At 42.6% G+C, this 21,493-nt stretch overlaps 1 protein-coding gene across 1 annotated transcript in view; it reads left to right on the top strand.

The window, feature by feature from the left end:
• Positions 1–21,493, top strand: part of CACNA1G (calcium voltage-gated channel subunit alpha1 G) — a 221,334-nt gene that overhangs the window by 90,679 nt on the left and 109,162 nt on the right. Inside the window, exons 9-13 of the mRNA XM_066614932.1 lie at positions 2,345–2,496; positions 4,675–4,860; positions 9,428–9,542; positions 11,713–11,868; positions 18,028–18,096. Of these exons, the coding sequence (XP_066471029.1) occupies positions 2,345–2,496; positions 4,675–4,860; positions 9,428–9,542; positions 11,713–11,868; positions 18,028–18,096 (678 nt within the window). The remainder of the gene's footprint in view (positions 1–2,344; positions 2,497–4,674; positions 4,861–9,427; positions 9,543–11,712; positions 11,869–18,027; positions 18,097–21,493) is intronic.

The following is a 21,493-nucleotide window of genomic DNA, read 5'->3' as shown; positions in this document are numbered from 1 at the left end:
CCCCCCCAAAAAATCTTTCCCATTCTTCTACCCTTCATTGGCATTCCATCTTTATGCCGTGCAGGAGGGCCACACACACTTCAAGGTTCTCCAGGTGAGTAAGAGTGGCCAGTTTATGAGGCTAGGATATTTCCCAATTTAGGGCCCAATCCTAAACAGTGCATGCTGGTTTACTGCTGGTTACTTGCATTGTTGCAAACATGCCATAAGGCAGGTCTGCAGCCCTCAGTGCTGGTCCAGTGCCGGCGCTGGGCTAGTGCCAGTGGACCACCGCTGCTCCACCACTCCACAGTCACGCGAACTGCTGGGCAGCAGAGAGGCAGAAGGGGTGTAAGGGGAGGTGGAGAGGAGGCGTTCCAGCACTGGAGGGAGGTGGGATCGGTGGAGCTTTGCTCCACTGGATCCTGAGCCTCCGTGTCATGCCTCCAGCCCAACACAGAGGCTCTTAATTCTATGGCAACCTTTGGGTCGCCATGGAATCCAGTAGCCCCATCGCAGGGCTACTTGCCTTGCCTGGGAGAAGGGGACAAAAGTCCACAAGGAGCTACCAGAGCTACCCAGGTTGCGCTCAGGATGCTGCAGCAGCCATTTTCAACACCACTGCAGTCGCGCATGCCGGGAAGCTCAGGATTGAGCTGTAATGCTTCCTGAGGGACTGGAGCCCAGATGCAGGGGATAGGCTACTGACTCCCAGGGTTGAATACCTAACCCTTCCCAGTCCTTGTCCCTCTTTCTACGCTTGTCTGCTTCTCCCTCTAGCCTTCTTTACCCCCTTTCCAGTTCTGCCTTCCTCTTCTGTAGTGTCCTTCCAAGCTTGCCTTCCCTATGTCTGTCTCCTTGCACTACTCGTCCCTGAGTCCTTGTCTCCACTCACCATCCTTTCTCCCTATCTCCTGGCCCTTTGTCTCATCATCTCCTTCCATCCTCTTCTTTTGCCTCCTCTCTCTTACCCAGACCTTTCCTGCTACACCTTAAATTTTCCCACTCCCAGTTGTGCTCCCCATCAGTGAAACCACAGCCAGTTAAGCTGCCAGTCAGGTTTCATGAGATTCTGCTCCAAGTGGTGATGTCAGGAATGACCCAGCAGACAAAAACCCCAAATCACAGTCATCCCTTGCAGCACAAGGGAGTTCTGGATGCCCCAACTTCTTGATAATTGTGCAACAGATCCCACCAATGTGAATTATTTGGTATGTGTTTTGGCAGTTCTACACAAAGTGCTTTACTTTTAACTAAAGTGTTGTGCTTGGAAAACCCTATGTTTAACCAACAGTGATCTGTGATTTGTATGTTTCTTAAACGTTTGAATGATGAATATTTTAAAAGCATCATTATTATCAAGATGATACTTAGAACAGTTTGAAATCAGGTCTTTTGAAATCAGTTTCATTGTGCACGCACAAAAATGAGAAGAGCACTGAAAACCACTACTCATTATTCAAAATATTCATTGCATATTTCAATTTATTTTCTAACAACCCTTAATTAGTATATATGTATTAGGATGATGCAGAGGCTAATGTGTCCAGGAGTTGCCCATAGTAGTATATTTGTGAGATGATGCAGATGACAACTGCTTTTAGCAGCCCTTTGCTGTACTTACCACTAATTACTATGAAGTCTATAATGCTATAATGACTATTTCAAGTTCTCTTATTGATAATTTAGAGCACAATCCTAAGCAGTGTGCACCAGCTCACTGCTGGCGCACACTGTCACAAACATGCCGTAAAGCATGTTTGTGAGCCCTCGGTGCCAGAGCTAGCCCAGTGCTAGCTGGTGCTGGGCTAGTGCTGGTGGAAAGCTGGTGCTCCGCTGCTCGGTTGCCACCCGAACTGCTGGGAGACAGAGAGGTAGGTGGGGGCATGGAGGAGGCGGGGAGGAGGTATTCCAGAGCAAGGGAAGGGCAGGGGGAGGGCAGGGAGGGAACTGGGCGGGAGGAGATCCAGCTCCACTGGATCCTGAGCTCCATGTTGGGCCCCATGGCCTGACACCGAGCTTTCCGATTCTGTAGCATCTCCAGAGCTGCCGTAGAATTAAGTAGCCCCATTACGGGGCTTCTTCCTTTATTCAGGGGAAGGGGACAAATGTTCCCTTCTCCCAAGGAGGAGGCGGTGGCTGCACAGGGCGTGTTGGATGCCGTGGCAGCCCCACACTCTGGGCAGCTCATTGGGCTGTTACTCCTGTTACCACTAGCTGGAAGATCTTTTAAAAATAAAAAAGCACCCTTGAGCTTCATGGGATTATTTAACCTCATCGTACTGTCTTGTACGATTTACGAACACTTGATTTTTCTTGTCTATCAGAGCACACATTTCATTCATACACTTCTTGTTTTCCCCAGCCTGAAGAACTGACCAATGCCCTGGAAATCAGCAATATTGTCTTCACTAGTCTCTTTGCCCTAGAAATGCTTCTGAAACTCCTTGTGTATGGCCCTTTCGGCTACATCAAAAATCCATACAATATCTTTGATGGGATCATCGTAGTGATCAGGTAATTAACATGGAATTGTCCTTGTCCCAACTAAACTGTGGAATAATGTTGCAGCAAAATAGTGAGGGGCGACTGGAATGTTTATGGACGTCATGGTTTCTTAACTCATATGTTAGATTATGTACTCCGGAGCTGCTGTGGAAACTTTATATAACTATCATTCTTGGCCTCTTACAAATACATACAACTGCACTAAGAAGTAGGCACAAGGTATTTCTATCTGTAGAACTTCCCAGTAGAAAACTGGGAACTATCCTTCTATGGAGTATCATGACTCCTGTCTCTATATGGCTAATTATGTTCATGTTCATTTATCCCTGGACTACAGAAAAATTTTGAGGCATATTACAGATAATATGACACATCCAATAAAAGTAAGTACTGAAGAATAGCATCATGGAAGCATGAGAGAAGACAGCAACAGACCGATTAAAATAAATGTAATGAACCCCAGCAGTGCACTTAATGATGTAAACCTGTAAACACTGCAGTCTCTGAAATCCTTACCTAAAAACGCTCTCAAAACCAACAGTGTTGAAGTCCTGCCTGCTGAGTTAAAGGCCTGAGAAAGAAAAATAACATTTTTACCTGACACCTAAAACCCAAAGTGTAGATTCCATCTATACTGACAAGGGGAAAGCATTCTGAAGGCAGGGATTTACCATGAGAAGGCTTTCTTCTTCGTCACCACCTGCTTGACCTTAGAAAGCAGAAGCATGAGGTGGCAGGCAACCCTTGAGATTCCCTATAAAGACCAGTATAGAGCTTTATAGGCTAGTACCAACTCTTTGAATTCCATCAAGAAATACATGGGAAACATTTTGTAAAACTTGCATGTTTCCTGTAACCTATGCCAGTTAGCAGTCTAACACCCCAATCCCAATCAACTTTCCAGCACTGATGCAGCAGTAATGCAGTCCTGAGGTAAAGGAATAAACATTTCTGTAGCTTGAGGAAGCTTCTGTGACTTCCTTCACCCCTCCCAGGATGGAGCATATGCCCCATTGGTACAGCTGCATTGGTTCTGGAAGGTTAGTTAAGATTGAACTGTAACTGAAGTGTTTGTGAGATCTTCAGTGGCAGCCTTGCATAAAATGCCCTGCAGTCGTTAAGTCTAGATCAGGTTTCTCCAAACCTCAGCCCGGATCTGGGGTTTGAAAAAAGCCCCCCCCCCCATGAGTGACACTTATCTTTCTGCCATGGTGCTCCTTATTTCTCACCTTAATTATTGCATAGGGATGTTCCAGGCAGTCTTGTCTTCCCAGACATCCTGCTGCACAGCCTACTGGGACGCCGGGCAATTGACATGACTGCCCAGTGCATATCTGTGCAGCGATCAAGGTGAAAAATAAGCAGCGCTGTGGCTGAATGGTAATAATTTGTACTACAGGTTGAGACTAATCATTCACACGGGTTCCGTTCCAAGCACTCACGTGGATGGCAAAAAATGCGCTATAGCAAATCAATTTAAAAAACAAAGTTTCTTTGCTCTGGTGATTTAAAAACAGCCTTGCTGACCTTTGTGATGTAAGATAAGGGTCATTAAAAAGACAATCCATCAATCAGTCCTCCTCCAAGAGCTTACAAAGGCGCTTCACTCAGCCCCTCCCTTCACCAATGCAAAATGATCACCTTTCTTTCATGTGCTCAGGGGGAAGGGAGGGGTCCACTGGAGAAAGAAGGATTGATGGATTGTCAGCCAGCTGCCCTCTCTCTCTCTCCCATATTAAGGAGGTTATTGTTAAAGGACTCTTCAGTTTTTTAAACTGATTTTAAAGGGATGCATTTTTCCCCTTCTCCAGGGATCAGCACATTCCTTCTCATTTGCAGGGGCCATTCAGGTTGAGTCAAATCCATGTATAAAAAATCAGTGTATAAATAGGCTGGACCTGTATAGTAAAATCCTAATAATACTATAGTACTATATGCACTGATGATGTGCTTCTTGTCAAATGCCGTTAATGTGTTTTTAATGTTTTTTATCTGTTAAATTATGTTTTAATCTGTTGTTTTTTGTTTTTGTTTTTTAATATGTTGTAAGCCGCCCTGGGTCCCTTTGGGGAGAAGGGCGGGATAAAAATAAAGTTTTATTATTATTATTATTATTATTATTATTATTATTATTATTATTATTATTATTATTATTATTATTATTATTATTATTCTTTCTCTTTTTAGTGTCTGGGAGATAGTGGGACAGCAGGGTGGGGGTCTATCTGTTCTACGGACCTTCCGTCTTATGCGAGTCCTGAAGCTGGTCCGTTTCATGCCTGCTCTCCAACGACAATTAGTGGTCCTCATGAAAACTATGGACAATGTGGCCACCTTCTGCATGCTTCTGATGCTTTTCATCTTTATCTTCAGGTATTTAATAAAGGCATTTATTCTTTTTTGCACTCTGCTACTTCTGTACATTGAGATGAGATCAACCAAGATTATTTTTGTGCTAGAACAGAATACCCAATACAAAAAAAAAGTGATTGTTAAGAAGGAAGATGATTGAATGTTTTGTGCTGAAGCTCCACATAGTTTGGAAACCTGTGCTTAACTCATTCCCGCCATCAGCAGTTTTCAACCTTTTTCATCTCTTGGCACACTAAGTGCTAAAATTGTCCAAGGCACACCACCAGTTTTTTGATGAATTGACAAGGTACACCTTGTGCATTGCTGCACAGGGGTTTGCATCCCCCAATGGCCCATACTAATAAATTAATATTAATATAAATTATGATCAACTAATAAATCCCCCATACTAATAAATTACCCTCTCCCAGTGGCACACCTGCAGACCATTTGTGACACACCAATGTGCTGTGGCACAGTGTTTCAAAACCTGAATTTCTCAGTGCTGAACAACATTATGGTTTGTAAGTATTCAAATCCATCAGACTTCACAATCCATCAGACTTCAGAGAGAAAAAGAGCACTAAAACCCATTGGCTTATTTTTGATGTCCCCCAAAATGACCCCCACCAGTTCTACTGTTTACAATCTGTCAAAGGAGACCTTAAAGAATAAGGGACTGTCCTCTGTGGAGGGGCCTCAACTCCCATTGGAACCAACTGTTACAATCAACAGAGGAGCATTAAGGTCCAATATGATTGTTTCTTCAGATGACCCTGGGCTCTCCACGACAAATGAAGAAAATAACACGGATCAACAGCTGGGAGAAGCAGGTTCAGTATGACTGTGCAAAGAAAAGTCTGAATTGAATCTAGGGAAACGCTTGGAAATTGCTTCCTGGAATATTGCTAGCTGGGCCCATTGCAATAATCAGGATTCTTCCTTTTTCCACCAGAATTTTGATATAATCCTACTTCAGGAAACCTGAACAGCCAGCGAACTTAGGGTTGATGGTTACCATTCCTTCAGCAATGGGGCAATCCCAGGGACAGGATTAGGGAGGCTGAAGGGAGGTTTAGGCATCCTGGTCTCCACCTGTTTATGCATCAGATGCATGGAGTTACATCCCTTGGGTAGTCAGGCCATGGCTGTTTGCTTTGAATTAGGTGATCAAACAATCTTGGTGGTTAATATTTATCTCAACCCTCAACAAACAAAAGTCTGTACTAATAAGGCCTGGGCTGCCTTGGAACAGTATGTTGAAGATTTAATCTTAGATAACTTGGCAGATAAGGTTCTTCTGGGGGGAGATTTTAATGCCTGCACTGGCTCTAATAGACATCCCTCAAAAGGGAAGGCTGACAGGCATGTGGTGGACCAGGGCGGCGAACATACTAACTTGTACCTTCCATGTCTTTCTAAGGATACTAAAGCAAATTTTTCCGGTTCTCGACTGCTAACTATGGCTAAAAGACTCAACCTCAATATTCTGAATGGGGCTACACCTGGGGATCACCCAGGGGAATTTACTGTTATGGCAGGAGCAAGGTGTAGCACTATTGATTATATCTTGGTCTGCAATAATTTACTTCCCTGGGTGGAAAGCCTTCAGGTACTCCCAGATTTAGACAGTGACCATCTACTGCTTTTACTGAGGTTGGCTTTGCCATCCCAATCAGTTCACCTCAAAGATCTGTCCATAACATCTATTAAGCCTTCAAAACGTGATGAATGTCATGCTAAGTGGACCTCTTGGCTCGATCAAAAGGCAAAGGCTTTTCTAGAGGATGACAGTATGGTAGCATGTCGAAGTGCCATCATGAATAATTCTGGGGGAAATAATTTTTTGTCCCCATACGAGCAAATTAGCCAGAAATTGAAATCTTTGCTGGCACTGGAAACCAATTCACAAGTTAACCAAGTGCGAAGGTACTCCAAAAGGTGGTTTGACAAGGAATGTCTCAAAGCCAAGCAGGCGCTTACTTCTGCCTATTTGGCATATCATTCTGTCCCTGGCCTTGACACTCCATCTTTCGCCAACACATCTTAGCACTTAAGAAATCCTATAAGAACATTGTGATTAGGAAGAGGAAGGCAGATGTACTGGTAATATGGGAGCAACTTATTCAAGCAGCTAAGGAGAAAAATTCAGCCTATTTTTGGAGACTAATATCTAATCACTCCTTTAAAGATTCTTCCCCTTTAGACTCCCTTATACCAGCCAGTGCTTGGGAACTTTATTTTCATAAGCTATATGCTGATTTATCTTGTAAAGATCCCTTGCAAAAGTTAGATGACTTACCTCAGTGGTCTCCCGTTTCAACAGACGAAGTGATTTCATTAATTAACCAACTTTAAAAAGGCAAAGCCCCTGGTATTGACAGTATCCCTCCTGAGCTGATTAAAAATCACATGGATTGGTGAGCTCCACTTTTAGCCTCCCTTTTTACCAGTACTGTTTCCACAGGGCGTATACCCGAGGACTGGAGGCAAGCAATTATAGTTCCGTTCTACAAGGAAGGTGGGAAGGAGGACCCAGCTAGTTATCGGCCGATAAGTCTGCTGTGTACTATTAGCAAATTATACACAGGTCATCTTCTAGACAAGCTAAAATGCTGGGCTGAACAAGAAAATATAATTGTAGAGGAGCAAGCTGGCTTCAGGAAAAGTAGGTCAACAATTGGCCATACTTTGATCATGCAGCATCTGTTAGAAAAATATTCTGGTTCCCCGTATGCAGCATTTATCAATTTAAAGTCTGCCTTTGATTCTATTTCTAGGGTAAAATTGTGGGAGAAACTAGAGGGTCTGTCTATTGATCACAGATTACTATTCTTGATCCGTGCTCTATATACCAATACATCTCTTGTGAGATGTTCTAGGAACGGGCATCTTTCAAATTGCATTCCAACCTACAAGGGGGTAAAACAGGGCTGCGTTCTTGCACCCCTTTTGTTCAACATCTATATAAATAGTCTGGTGGACTATAAGAGCAATCCTAACTTTCATCCTCCATTATTAGCTAATCGTAAGATAACTGTCTTATTCTATGCCGATGACACGGTCATCCTATCAAAAACCCCAGTGGGATTTTTTGAAGGGCCTTAAACAAATTTAGCCATTTCTGCAATGAAAATCAGCTGGCACAATTATCGGAAAACCAAAGTTCTATCCTTTGGCAAGAGACCTAAGAGTAGGATTTGGAGTATCAATAACCAGAGGATAGATCAGGCAACTACTTACAAATACCTGGGGGTAATGCTGCACTCTACCGGAATCAGAATCGCTCATCGTGAGCATGTGGCTGAGGCAGGTCAGAAGTCTGCACGAGCAATAATTAAGTTTCTACACATTAAAGGTGGCCATTTTATACCAGCAGCAATCAAACTATACCAAGCAAAAACTTTGTCCCAACTTTTATATGGGACAATTGCAGGCTCTCCGTCCTCTAGCTTTGCCACCCTGGAGTGTGTTCAATCCAAATTTCTAAGATCATTATTTCGAGTGTCTAGCTATGTCTCCAATGCAAGCTTGCATTTGGATTCAGGTCTGCTAAAGGCTGAGGCTAGGGTTTCTTTAACTTCTATCTACCTCTGGCTCAACTTAAATTTTAATGCCCAGGGTTTAACATCTTTAATTCTACGTGACAACTTTCAGTCGACCTGACTCAAGGCAGTTTACACAAAGCTGAGACACCTAGGATTTTCTCCAGAGGTTGTATTGGCTATGGATTTGAATCAAGCAAGAGCAACCATAAAGCAGAGGTTGTTGGACATCGAGCGGCAAGAGGATATTAATAGAACTCCAAATTTCTTAGCCACAGAGGACATCAGATATATACCTGCACCAGCCACCTATCTCTTGCTTCTTGAGCTTTCAGGGCATAGGAGAGCTTTCTTTTTAGCTGGATGGAGAGCTCTCCCCTCAGCATTTGTTGAGGGTTGCTACAGGAAGATCCCTGTTCCTGAAAGGATTTGCCCCTGTGGCTCAGGCGAGGTGGAAACAATTGCACGTTTTGTTCCACTGCTCATTTTATCATGGGATACGTGCTATGTTTATTACTCCCTTGACTAGGAAATTTTCAGGCCTGCCCGATGAGGAGAAAGCCAAGGAACTTCTTAAGAGAGCTAATCCGCACTTCACAAGAGGGAGTGCTAGTTTCTTGGCAGCTGCCTGCAAAACCCGCAAGGGTATCATTTTGAGAAAAAATTCTGATGGTTATCTTCTCTGTTTTCCTGTTTTTAGTATGATGTGCATTTAACTGTCAAAAAATTTTAAATTTTGTTGTACAGGCAATGTTGTTACATTTTGTTTATGCTGGTCTTTGACCATATTAATAAATTGACTGACTGACAGAACAATATATGACCCCCACCATATGTGAGCCTTCATTTTTTTAGTTGCCACAGAACTGATAGAAAGTCATGTAAGTTTTTGCTTGTTTGTGGGATAACAAAAAAATTTCCTTCAAACATGGTTTGCCAAGCTGATGAAGTCAGTTTGTCATTAGTACTATCTTGTTCTAATTTTTTTAATGTATCATTCAATCCTTTTTCTCTCTTCCCCCCCCCCCCCCCGCCACATTTAGTATCCTTGGAATGCATCTCTTTGGCTGTAAGTTTGCTTCAGAGAGGGATGGAGACACTCTTCCTGACAGAAAGAACTTTGATTCCTTGCTCTGGGCCATTGTTACTGTTTTCCAGGTAATATATCACTCATGATTATATACTTCCATAGCAACCAAGTACTCATCTTTGAAGAGATATCAGTTTGGGATTTCCAAAATTCCGTACAGCATATTTAGAGGACAATAAGAATTTAGGACTAGTTAGTGGTGAAATACAGAGTTCCTGAAGGCTGACCGTAAAAGATAGTACCTGGGTTAAGTTTGCGGTTTAAAATTTCAGATAACAAGATCTTTGAAGAGCTGATGTGTTTATTTTGTGAAATGTTGATGCTTTAGAACCCAATGCACATTTTAAAAGCAGTCCATCAGAAGAAAGGACATCTGGCAGCACCAGCAGTGATATTTTTCATTGCAATCTGGAGGTCTGAACTGAGTTTTTAAAAAGGAAGCCAGCATTCTCAGGATTGAGCAGAGTTGACCAGCACAAATTGTTAGATTTGGCAGTGTTGGCAGAAAGAAATAGACACAGACATTGGTAAAATTAGTGTCTAAATATTGGCATTGGCACAGGTAGCTGGGTCAGTTAACTGTTTGGGGAAAGGGGGTTGAAAGAGTTCAGTGTTCAGAAATGAGAATTATGATCAGACTTCAGCATTTCACTGGTTTGTTGCTAAACTGAGCTCTGCTCATTTACTCTAATCATATAATAAATGAAGATTATTTGCAGTACTAAGTCTGAGGAAGGAACAGAAGGGATTTCAGACAATGAATAATGGAGAACAAAGATAGGTCTAACCAAAAAACTAATTAGAAGCCTACCAGTAGCTAATTAGAAGCTGTTAAGGTCATTCAGTCAAGAAGCAGTACATCTTATGCTTATGTGCTTCAGCCCATCAGTCATATTTGGTATTTTAACCAGTTTTTAACCAGTTATGAGTGAGAGTTGTGATATATAGGTGGAGGGCCATGCATGCATGATTCTGATTTGAATTGGCTAGGATTTGCTGCCCTTTACAACCAGGGGGACACAGTTCCACTGTCATGACTGGCCATATGGCAGCATGCACAGCACACCCAAAGCAGCAATTTTGTGTCCACTGCTGGTGCCAGCTACCTCCAGTAGCAAAGGTAAGCCAGCAGTGGAGACCAGGAGTGGCTAGGGATGGGTGGAACAGAGCAGGAAGGGGGGGAATGGGGGAGTTTCTGGCAGGGAGGGAGGCAAGCGAGAGGTGGAACGGGAGAATGAGGGGGACGATCTCGGCGACACTTACACATACTGGATCCTAATATTGTTCCCTGTCCCCTTCCCCCTCCCTTGTTCACCTTAGACTTGCACCAGTGAAAGAGCTGGCATAAGGAGACCAAGGAGACCCACTGGGGCAATTGGATTTCACAAAGAAAAAGTTCCCTTACCTTGAGGAGACCTCTATGACAGGCTTCAGGCTTCCTATAGGATGCAGCAGACGCTCCACTGGCATGGCTGCATCAGCAGGGAGGACTTAGTTAGGATTGGGCCCTAAGGGTGCAATCTAGCCCCTGGGATGGGCCAGTGCAAGTCCCTTGTGCCAGCCCAGCGGTATTGTAAAAGTGTCATAAAGCACTTCCATGCCCTCAGGAGAGCAAGCCCTGTTGGGCTGGTGCAAAGGTAAGCCTGTGCCAGCCAAGTCAGGCCAGCACAGGGGTGTGGGGGGGTGTGGGGATGGAGGTGTTTCAGGGCCGGAGAGGGTGGGAGGTGGGTGGGCCCATGGTCAGGCTGTGGGTTAGTAGAAGGTGGGGCCAGGATCTGGCACTTATGCCGAATCCTAAACCGGTCCCAGGCGACCTGGAGCAGCTCTGGGCTGCTTAAATTTGCGCCACCTCTTGAGGTGGCTCAGATCCAAGTAACTCTATTGTGGCTGATTTAAGTTTAGGCCAACTGACCTGCCTGTACCAGAATAGTTTATGATTAGGCTGCCCATCTCATAAGAGATCTGTGATATCGACTTATAGGTGAGTATCTACAGTAGGTTCATTTGGGTTGTGCCTGCAAATATGTCTCACAGTATTGTGACATTCTTTAAAAATGCTCCAATAAATAGCATTCAGTACTAAAACCAGTGTGTTCAGTAGCCTGTGTGTTGGATAACACTGGGAAATAAACATTATGATGAGAATACATGTTTGTAGGCATATGTATTCTCCTCTGCACTAATGAAGAATGGCCTGTGCTGCTGTCTCACATCACATGGTCCCCTTTTTCATTCCAGATATTGACTCAGGAAGACTGGAATAAAGTCCTGTACAATGGCATGGCTTCTACCTCTTCTTGGGCTGCCCTTTACTTCATTGCCCTCATGACATTTGGGAATTACGTTCTCTTTAATTTGTTGGTTGCCATCTTGGTGGAAGGTTTTCAGACTGAGGTAAAGCTTTGAGTAACTTCTTTGTCGCTTCTTTGATATATGTAGTATGAGAGGTGCAGAACCTACATTTTCAGCCAATCCTATCTGATCCTGGCAATGTCAATGTGCCTCTTCCACTGGCACAGACTTCCACAAAGTAGTCAGTGCTAGTCATAAAAGGCACTCTGGCAGTGCACTTAGTAGCACACTGCCAGGGACGCTGGTGGGAAGACCTGAGCCTTTCCACCAACACCAGCTGATCCAGAGCCACCCACCACTAAAGGTAAGGTGGCCAGAGAGGTGAGGAAAAGTTGGAATGGGGGCAGGGGAGAGTGAAACAATGCAAGGATGGAGGCAGAACAGGTCAGTGTTGGAGTAGGAGATTGGCGGATCAAGTATGAGAAGGGGTGGGTTTGGTGGCAGCAGTGGCTGCCAAATCCTAACCTCCTTCCTGGACCCAATCCCACAGCTTGGATCCACACTGACCTGTACCATCACTAGTGCAGTTCCAAGTAGAACCCGCCACCCCCTGTGCCATGGAAGCTTACCCTGGGTAAGGGAACAATTATTCCCTTACCCAGAGGAGACCTCCACAACTGCTACATGTGCAGAATGAAGTGGTAGCCATTTTGGCACTGCTACATCAGTAGGGAGGATGAATAGGATTGGGCTGTTAGTATGATGATGGGGGCTAGTGAAAAGAAAATGGTTTGTGCAAAGGCTGTGTTCCTTAGCTCATGTCTCATAAATTAAGGTTTTAGGGAATAGAACATGTGTTTGGCATTCAGAAGGTACCAGGTTCAGTGACTCTTGACACCTTCCTATAGGGCTGGAAATAGACTCCTAACTGAAACGCTGGGGAGTTGCTGCCAGCCAGTATAGATACGTTTGGATGTGTTTAAAAGCCAGTTAAAAGCTGCCCCATCAATGTATATGAGAGGTGATTGGTTTTATCTTATTTGCTGTTGTACTTTGGTGGATATTTCTTCCTGTCTTCTTCAACAACGCTTCTGCATATTTTAGTTCCCTTTTTCTTGATGTCTGTGAACTGATTTTCCAAAAACCTGGCTCTTCTGCTAGCTAGAGCCGACTTTTGTCATCATCTTCAAGGATGAAGATGAACTTGGCCTCTGACTCAGCCTGGGGAGCCAGTTTAGGGTGAATGAGAATTTCAGTCTTCTGGAAACTAACAGTTGAGCAAGTTCTGCCTATACCTCAGGCAAATAGACAAAAAAGCTAGTCTTAAAGCAATAAAATGTCAACATGATAAAGGTCAAACGGAGACACCATTCTGCACAAGACTATTCAGTAGCACCTAGTAGCTCAAGTTCTAAATTAAAGTGATATTGTTAATATTGGTGTGATGGGTGAATACCAACCAATTTGGTTTGTCACCGTTTTTGCCCTTTTAGTCATTCACACTATAAAAACCCATTTAGATGAGCTCTTGGGTTTTTTATTTTTCTTCTGAAATGCAGTTTATTAAGAACATTAATAGGGCAAGGCAGCAACTGCTGTGTCTCTTGCTTTTCGTTGGCTTTTTAGACTTCTTTCTTCCAGGCTTGGTATCATGACCAGGACGCCATGTAATAGTTTTTTTGTCTTAGATAACAGGGAAGGATCATTGTGTCAATCCCCAGCAATCAAAGGTTTCCTTTCATAGGTGATGCTTCACAGTACAGGCAACAGAGGCAAAACAACTACATGACTCTTGTTCGGATTTCTTTCTCCTGGGTTAGATTTATTGATCTTAACAAGACTACCCAGGTTGAAATATTGCTTGCTGTCACTTATTGGTTTTGCTAAATCACAGCCTGCAATTGATAATGGTACTCATTTCACTTGATAATGCAATTGATAATGGTACCCATATGTCCGTGGGTATATATATATATCAAAGCAGATATATAGCATATAATTGTTGTTGGCATCCTTCAGTCTCGGAAGACTATGGTGTCACGCTCTGAATGGTGGTTCTGGAACAGAGTGTCCTCTCCAGTGCGCGAAGCCTGGGTAAAGTAGGTATGGAGGATAGGCTGTTACCCATGCAGCAAATCCCCCCTCTCCATGTCGCTGAAATGGTCCAATGGAAAGGCAGAGGCCAATAAGGTTGGTTCCAGCGGCGTCGCAGGAGTTGCCAGAACGTGACTGTGTTCAGCCATGAACTGCCTCAGGGACTCCGGCTCCAGATTTTGCATCGAGGTTGACCCCTGAAGCCTTTTCCATAACTGGATGTAGCCACAAGGCAGTGGAGGTTTGGGATCAGAGTTTTCCTTCTCTCAGATGAGCTGCCTTCCCAGGCTGACGAGTCCCATCTACCCGGTGGTTAGCATATAATACGGTTATTTATTTGTGGTCAAAATGTCCACTGATATGAATCAGCAAAACTCTGTGGACAGTATAGTATTAGCATACTGTGCTCTGTTTTAAGATCTATCACTGCTTCTTAATGTTTTTTCAAGTTTTTAACTAGAGTTTTTCATATTTTCTCCCAGATCCCACAGGAAGGACTACTCCCTCCTGATAGTATCACATAGCTAATCCTCTTTCAAATGAAGTAGTAAAATCTACTTTGTCACTTGAATCTTTTTTCACTGAACAGCAGTTTGTAGCTTATGTCCTCCACCCCACCCCACCTGCTTCTCCTGCATTTGCCCCTAAAAACATCTCTCAGTGCAGCTGCTACTGGCTTGACTTTATCTCTCAGGTCCTCAAGTGCCTTTCCTCAACTCTGGAAACACTTTGTTAATCTTAGTGCTTTGCCCTAACTGTGCTGGACCTTTGTGTTGCTAAGCAGCACTGACATGTATGGGTACAATCCTAACCCACTTTCTACACCGACATAAGGGCATTGCAGCTCCTAGGTAAGGAAACAAACATTCCCTTACCTTGAGGAGGCCTCTGTGAGTGCCACCCCCCAACTGCAGGATGCAGCACACGTCCCATTGGCACAGCTGCACCAGTGCTGGAAAATGGGTTAGGATTTGGGCCTATAGGAATGAAGCTGCTCTGAAACAACTTTTTAGCCTGGACCTTTTAAATGTTACCTCACCCAGGATGCACATCACATGTCTTCTGTAGCCCAAGTGTAGGTATCATTGCCGTCACATGAGATTATTCACATTCTGAATTTTGTGTCTGAACTTGGAGCAGTTGCAAGGTTTGCAAGAAGAGAGGAGTGTGACTCTGTTTGATAGAGATGGTAATGCAAAATTACTGACTGAGCTGTCAGGTCTATGCCCTGGGGGATTTATCTCAGAAACAAACATTGGCTCCTGGTGAGAGAGCTTTCTGTCAGAGATAAAGCATTTCTCCTGAGGGACTTCATGATAATATTATCTGTGAAGGATATTCTTCCATTGGTAATCCTTTCATGTTCCCTACAAGTTTCTGTGCTTGTCTCTGACAGTCCTTAGTCACTGGCTCATATCTCCACAAAGCAACCTGTGAATAAAGATGGTAGGGGTTGGCAACTTTTCCTGGAGTTGTATGATGAAAAAAAGAAAAGATTCACATTGATTGTTGTCCCTGAGGCCAAACCTAAACAGTGTGTAACAAGAGAGTTCTAACTTCTGAAGCAGAAGAAGGAAAAAGATAATCTGTTTGCACTTATCATTCAGTGATGTTCTGGGAACATATCTTGGTCATGTCTTTTGCCGGAAAAGCCCCACTCCAGTCCCATGATTAACCTTCAGAAACGTGATTATGCTGTTTAGCTTTTCCAGGCCTATTGATATGTTTCCCTTTCTACCACTTTCAGTTAAAATGTGCAATATTTAGAGGTTGGAGAAAATGGTGATAACAAAATAAAAACACATAACTCCGCTTTCTACACTTCTTGTTTTTGTGAAAGAAAGGCATCCCCCCCCCCAAATCTGAAAAAACCACCATTTTATTTGGTTTTTATTTATTGTTTAATGGTGGATGCATGAGTAATGGCTGTGGCTGCATCTGCTGACACTATACCACCTATATTACCTACCTAGTATATTTTTAGAGCAATTATAATTATAATGTAAATTTTGAATAAATGTAGATAATACCACTTTCTGAAATTCATGATAAAATAAAACTGTTTTCTTCCACCTCTACCTATACGATATATTTACCTGGGAGTAAATCTCAAGGAAGCTTACTTCTGAGTAGGCATGTCTAGGAATTGCCCTGTAAAGCAAACCAGCACCATGTTTCATAGGTAGACTCTCCTATTAGGGTTGCAGTTCCCATTTACCAAATTACGGGGGGGGGGGGACCTGTATTCATTGTTTCACTTAATTGCAGATGCGGGAAGGCCCCGGCAATCTCCTGAGGCAAGGGGTATTGTGCTCCCCTTGTTTCCGGAGGATCTTCTGAACCCCACAGAGTCCACGCACGTCCACCTGCCACCTCCGCTGGCTTCAGGCGAAAATAGTCATTTCTGTTTTTATCATAAAACATTTTTATGCCATCAAAGTTTTTTTCCTGAGGAGTTGCACTGGCCTCCAGGAGGGACAGGGAGGCTCTCAGCCTCTTCTGCAGGCCTTTCCACTGTTCCTAATGGCTCTGATTGGCATGAAAACTGGAAGTGGGCTTCATTCGTTGACCAGAGCTATTTGGAGCAGCAGGGAGACCCACAGAGAGGGTTGCAAGCCTCCCAAACCCCCTCCAGAGGCCAGCGCAACCCCCTAGGTAAGTTTTAAAAATCCTTGCTCCCTACGGCAGCGCGATAGCTGCAGCACCATCAAGGTCTATCCCCTGCTCCCACTAATACTGCAGTCCCAAAGTCTGAGTAGGACTTTGGGAACCATGGGATTAGTACAATTTTCTTTTGAAATATAGTGTACTCCACAAAATAAAATGAGTTTTTACTATCTGGTCTAACATAACAGGAAAATGTACGTTGAATTGAAGCATGAGATAATGTCTCATATTTAAGCCCCAGAAGCCTGTCCAAAATTGAACCTAACAGGGATGTTACTGCCTTCTAGGTTTTTAGGTTCTTAATTATCCCCTAGTTATTCTCCATGAAGGATATAATTGGGAGATTAGCCTTTTCCTGTTGGCAACACAGCAAACAACATCCTGCTGAATGGCCAGTAAGCAGTAAGTACAAGAGCTGAATGGCTCTTGTAAGCCTATCTACACAGGTGCATTGGAAAGTGACTTGTGGCTATTCTCTCTCTCCTTTTTCCCCTTTTAGTCATATCCCTGTGGCCATTAAAACCTCAGGAGAAGCTGAGCACATCAGTATCAGAACTATCTAGTACTGACTGTATTTTTGCAGAGTTTCAGTTGGAATCTGAACAGATAAATTAACTGGGACATTTGTCTGTCCCTCGCTGGCAGCTGCAGCAATTCTAACATTGCTGAAAGAAAAGTTTTAGGTGTCTTTCCTTAAGTATTTCATCTTTACTCAGGTGATGGTACCTCATCCACTGTATTAATGAAATCTGTATTGTTGCTTGATTGACAATATAATTAGAAACAGATTTTGTCGGAATCTAAAAACCAAAAAAAAAAAAAAATGAAAGTGGCCTAGATCCAAAGAGTTACTTTTAGGCATGACCAGTGGAATTTTTATGTTCTTTTCCCTTGCATAGCTGAGCCTCTTTGCCATGCTAACTGCCTTGTGATATGATTGAGAAAGACAGGATATAAACACGCTAATGATCACAAAGTGCTCTTGAAAAGTTCCTTCAGTTTTAAAAGTGATTTGCTGTGTGTCATGCAGAGGGGAAGGGGAAACATGAGACCAAAGTTTATTTACATGATTCTACTGATCCTCGGTTCATTGGTGTGTGTGAGTGTGCACACATGTATATTTGTAATAATTTGGGAATATTTTATTAGTATATTAGTACCAAATAAAAATCTTTCTTTGGACATCTTAATTTCAAGGTAAGTACGGTGGTCAGCTGCTCCCACTATCCTTTGTTTACACAGGGCTTATATGGTTGCATCAGACGACTGAAGTGTACTGTAACCTGTTCCACTGCTGCTCCTTGATATGAAATTGACCCCAATGGGTGCCTTCCCCTTCTCTCACCTCCCCCTTTTTATTTCAACCTTTTTTTATCAAAACCTTTTCCTCCTTTGAGCCATTGTCAATTCTGATGTTGAAATTTGTAAAACCTGTAAACCCTCCCTCCTTCCTTTCCCTCCTTGCCCCTTCCCCACCCTCCTTCCTCATTTCTGCTTCAGGAAATCACCAAACGGGAAGCAGCGAGTAGGCAGTTAAGCTGTATTCAGCTGCCTGTCGACTCGTCAGTGGTACGTAAGACCTTGGCATGAACACCCCAAGCTTTGTCTGATAGTCGTCTCTCTCTTGCTCTCTGTGGTGACCAATCACATCATTGCCACCGTTCTCATTATGGTAGCTGTTTGGTTTTGAATTTGTTGTTGTCGTCAAGTTAGGCTTGATTTTAAGTCTTTTCCTTCTTTGAGGGAATTATCAGAACTCCTCTAATAACTGCAGTCCAGCTCTAGATTTTAAACTGTTGAGATTCTTCTTTATAAGCTGCTGGTTTTTCCCTAAATGGGTGAGGCCACTTGATGCTGTTTTTGCACACTGAAATCCAACTGCATGCCTTGGCAGTGCTCCCCAGCTCATAGCTAGGCATAAGCCACATTCTCCCTGTGTGCCTACAACTCCAGGGCTTGACTTGAGGCAGTGTCGCTGGAGATTCATTTACCCCATTAGTGCATTCCTTCTGTGAATGAAGTATATCTTTCAGATTCATGGGGATGACCATTTTATGATCCCCATAAGCCTCTGCGTGCTCAGTCATATTATCACGTACTGCAAGGGAGCACTAGCTTATGCACAGATTTCATTCAAGTCACTGAGAAATTGCCCATTGTCTTATGGGAATTCTAAGGAAGTGCAACCCTTCTTGTTGTCAAGGTATATTTTTGATCATATGTGACACAAACAGGCCCTTAAACCATCTTAGATACCAAACCCACCTCCTTTTAAAGAGTAAGAGACTATAGAAATATGTTGGGTCTGTGACCATAAATAAAGAATGATGATGATGATGATGACTATAGAAACTCATCAAAGACAGGAGAGACCTAAAATCAAGCATGCTTTGTGGATGCTCATGTGTGAGAGCACTCTGTTCTTCAAAAGGCAATATTAGAACTGAGGCAGCTGCAATAACCACCAGAGTCTTAAAGAAAACACTTGCAGGTTCCTTGAGATGATCTGGCCACGCTGCCCACACACCTTGTGTGAATTTCTCCAGCCTGGGATATATAGAAGAAGTCAGAATGAAGGTTAACACTCTCACCTACCCTTCTGTAGGTTTATGAAGTTATGAAGTCTTGGTAGGCCTACATTTTAACAATCTTTTGTAGCATCTTTAAATTTAAAACAGCAGAAGGAGGACACAAACCTGAACCTGTCAAATGCTGAACCTGTCAAAGGCATCAGGCAAGTCTACATTGCTGCTTTTTACCTATGAAATCAATCACATCTCAAAATCTACCCCCCTCCCCACCACCTACTCCTACCATATGTCTATATTTTCTCATTTCCCCCCCCCTTTTTTTTCCTTCCTGTATTACAAACAATGGCTTTTATTTCAGATCTAAGGCCCTTTATGTTGCAACTAGGTACTGCCTTCCCTATATACGTACTTATATATCTCCAGTACCTTTTGGCCCATCTCAAAGTACACAGGGTTCTACACACACAAAAGGTTTGAAGTCTCAGTATTTGCTCATGCAATGCCTTTTTCATCCAGAAAGGCAAACTGGGAGTGAAAAAACAGGTAATTATTAGAGCCTTGGTCGGTAATGCTTGCCTGCAGCTATACATAATGCTTAGTATATTAATGGGGGTGCTGGTGTGTTCTGTTGGAGGGATGCTTTATTGTAGAAAAAAGATGGGGTTTGGTGCTTTAAGACTGGAGAACAAAGAACATCCCCAGTAACATTGGTTCTTTCTGTATACTGATCTATAACTCAGGCAAAATACTTCCTTGTTATTAAAAACTTTTTAGGAACACAAACTGAATTGCAAAAAAGCACTGTTAATCTTAATTCTGCAGATTGCAGCATTATTTTTTTTATTAGAGCTTTCATACGATGTAGAGGTTTTTATCTGATATAACGCTTCAGTTTAAAAAAGTAGTTAGTTAATTGCCTTCTGTTGTAAATGCTTTTTCACATACAAAGTGCTTTGGCTCCAAACATTCATGCTAGCATCATTGCTTGCAGTGCACACATTGCATCATTTTATGTGATTTCATGTAACATCAGGACATTCTCCCATCCAAAGAGGTATTTGCTGATGCAGCAAGTTCCTAAAAGCAATCAACACAGGACTTGTCTCCCATTTTCACTTGATGCTCCAATGTCAAATTAGAATGGCGGAAAAAGACTAAATAAGTACCACCCTCAACCACTATCTAGCTGCACATGCCACCCTTGCAGGCCATCCTGAGCTTCCCAACATCCTGAGCTTCCCAACATCCACATCCAACCACATTGATTTGGAAATTTTAGAGAATCAAAAAATGCAAATGATTAACAGCCCAATCCTATCCACACTTTCCTGGGAGTAAGCCCCATTGAATCTAATAGGACTTACTTCTGAGTAGACATGCATAGGATTGGGCTGTGAGTTAATAATTTATCTGCACTATGTAATGTAATCATTGAGTTAAATACATTGAGTTAAATGCATTGACTAAATGAAGGGAGAGAAGTTGGTAGATGTTTTACAGGAATACTAATAACTTTGGATGTCTCTTCACAAGGCACAGTTTCAGTTAAGGCTTCACATTTTTAGATCTATCTTAAGAGATACAAAACAGATAAGGTGATATCTTTTATTAGACCAATATCAGTTGGTATAAGCGATCTGTTAATAATAAAAATTTGGGATGCTTCTTAAACCTAAGCTAATTAACACTGGTGAAATAAGAATTGCTCCCTTATCCTTTCTTGTTTGAAATTACAGTACTTACTTTCTGGAAGAATAAGACCTGAATTAGCTACTAATGAATTAATCTATTAATTGCAGAGATTAATGGATTAGTGCTTCTAGTTCTGTTAATGGAAGCAGGTGATATCTTTTGGGAAAGTAGAGAGGCCAGCCTTATATTGTGTTCCATCAAAATCCAATTAGTTCAAATCAGATGTCTTAACCGAATAGGCCTTCATCAGAGGAATCCCACCCATCGTGGTACTGGGTGATTGAATTTCTCTGTGTAAACCTGGGATAAGATTCCATCGAACAGGAGAGAATAACAAGGTACAGGATTTTATTTTATGCATGTACTGTACTATGTTTTGATGAAGAAGCATCTTTGAAAAAGTCCATAGCTTAGCTGAAGAGAAATACATTATGTAGATATATTCATCAATATAAACAAACAAACACATTCTTAAATGGAAAAAATAAAGGTCACTGATGCTGATGATGTGGCTCTGTAGTCTTTAATAAGGCAAAACTCCCAATTATTTTCAAAATCTGCTGCTTAGTATTATCCTCCCAGCTAAAGCTCATCCTGCTTTTCATATTTTGCCCAAGCACCAAATGTCATCAGGGTAAGCCAAGGCTTCTTATTAGAGCAGCAGAGGCTTGGTGGTATATCCATGGGGTCATTGTCTTACTTTCCTTGTCTTCTAGCTAAAATAAAATTGTGCCTGATTTTTC

The sequence above is a fragment of the Tiliqua scincoides genome, chromosome 2, assembly GCF_035046505.1.
Source record: "Tiliqua scincoides isolate rTilSci1 chromosome 2, rTilSci1.hap2, whole genome shotgun sequence".
NCBI lineage: Eukaryota > Metazoa > Chordata > Lepidosauria > Squamata > Scincidae > Tiliqua > Tiliqua scincoides.
The sequence above is the reverse complement of the archived record's forward strand: the minus strand, read 5'-3'. Positions and strand labels throughout refer to the sequence as shown.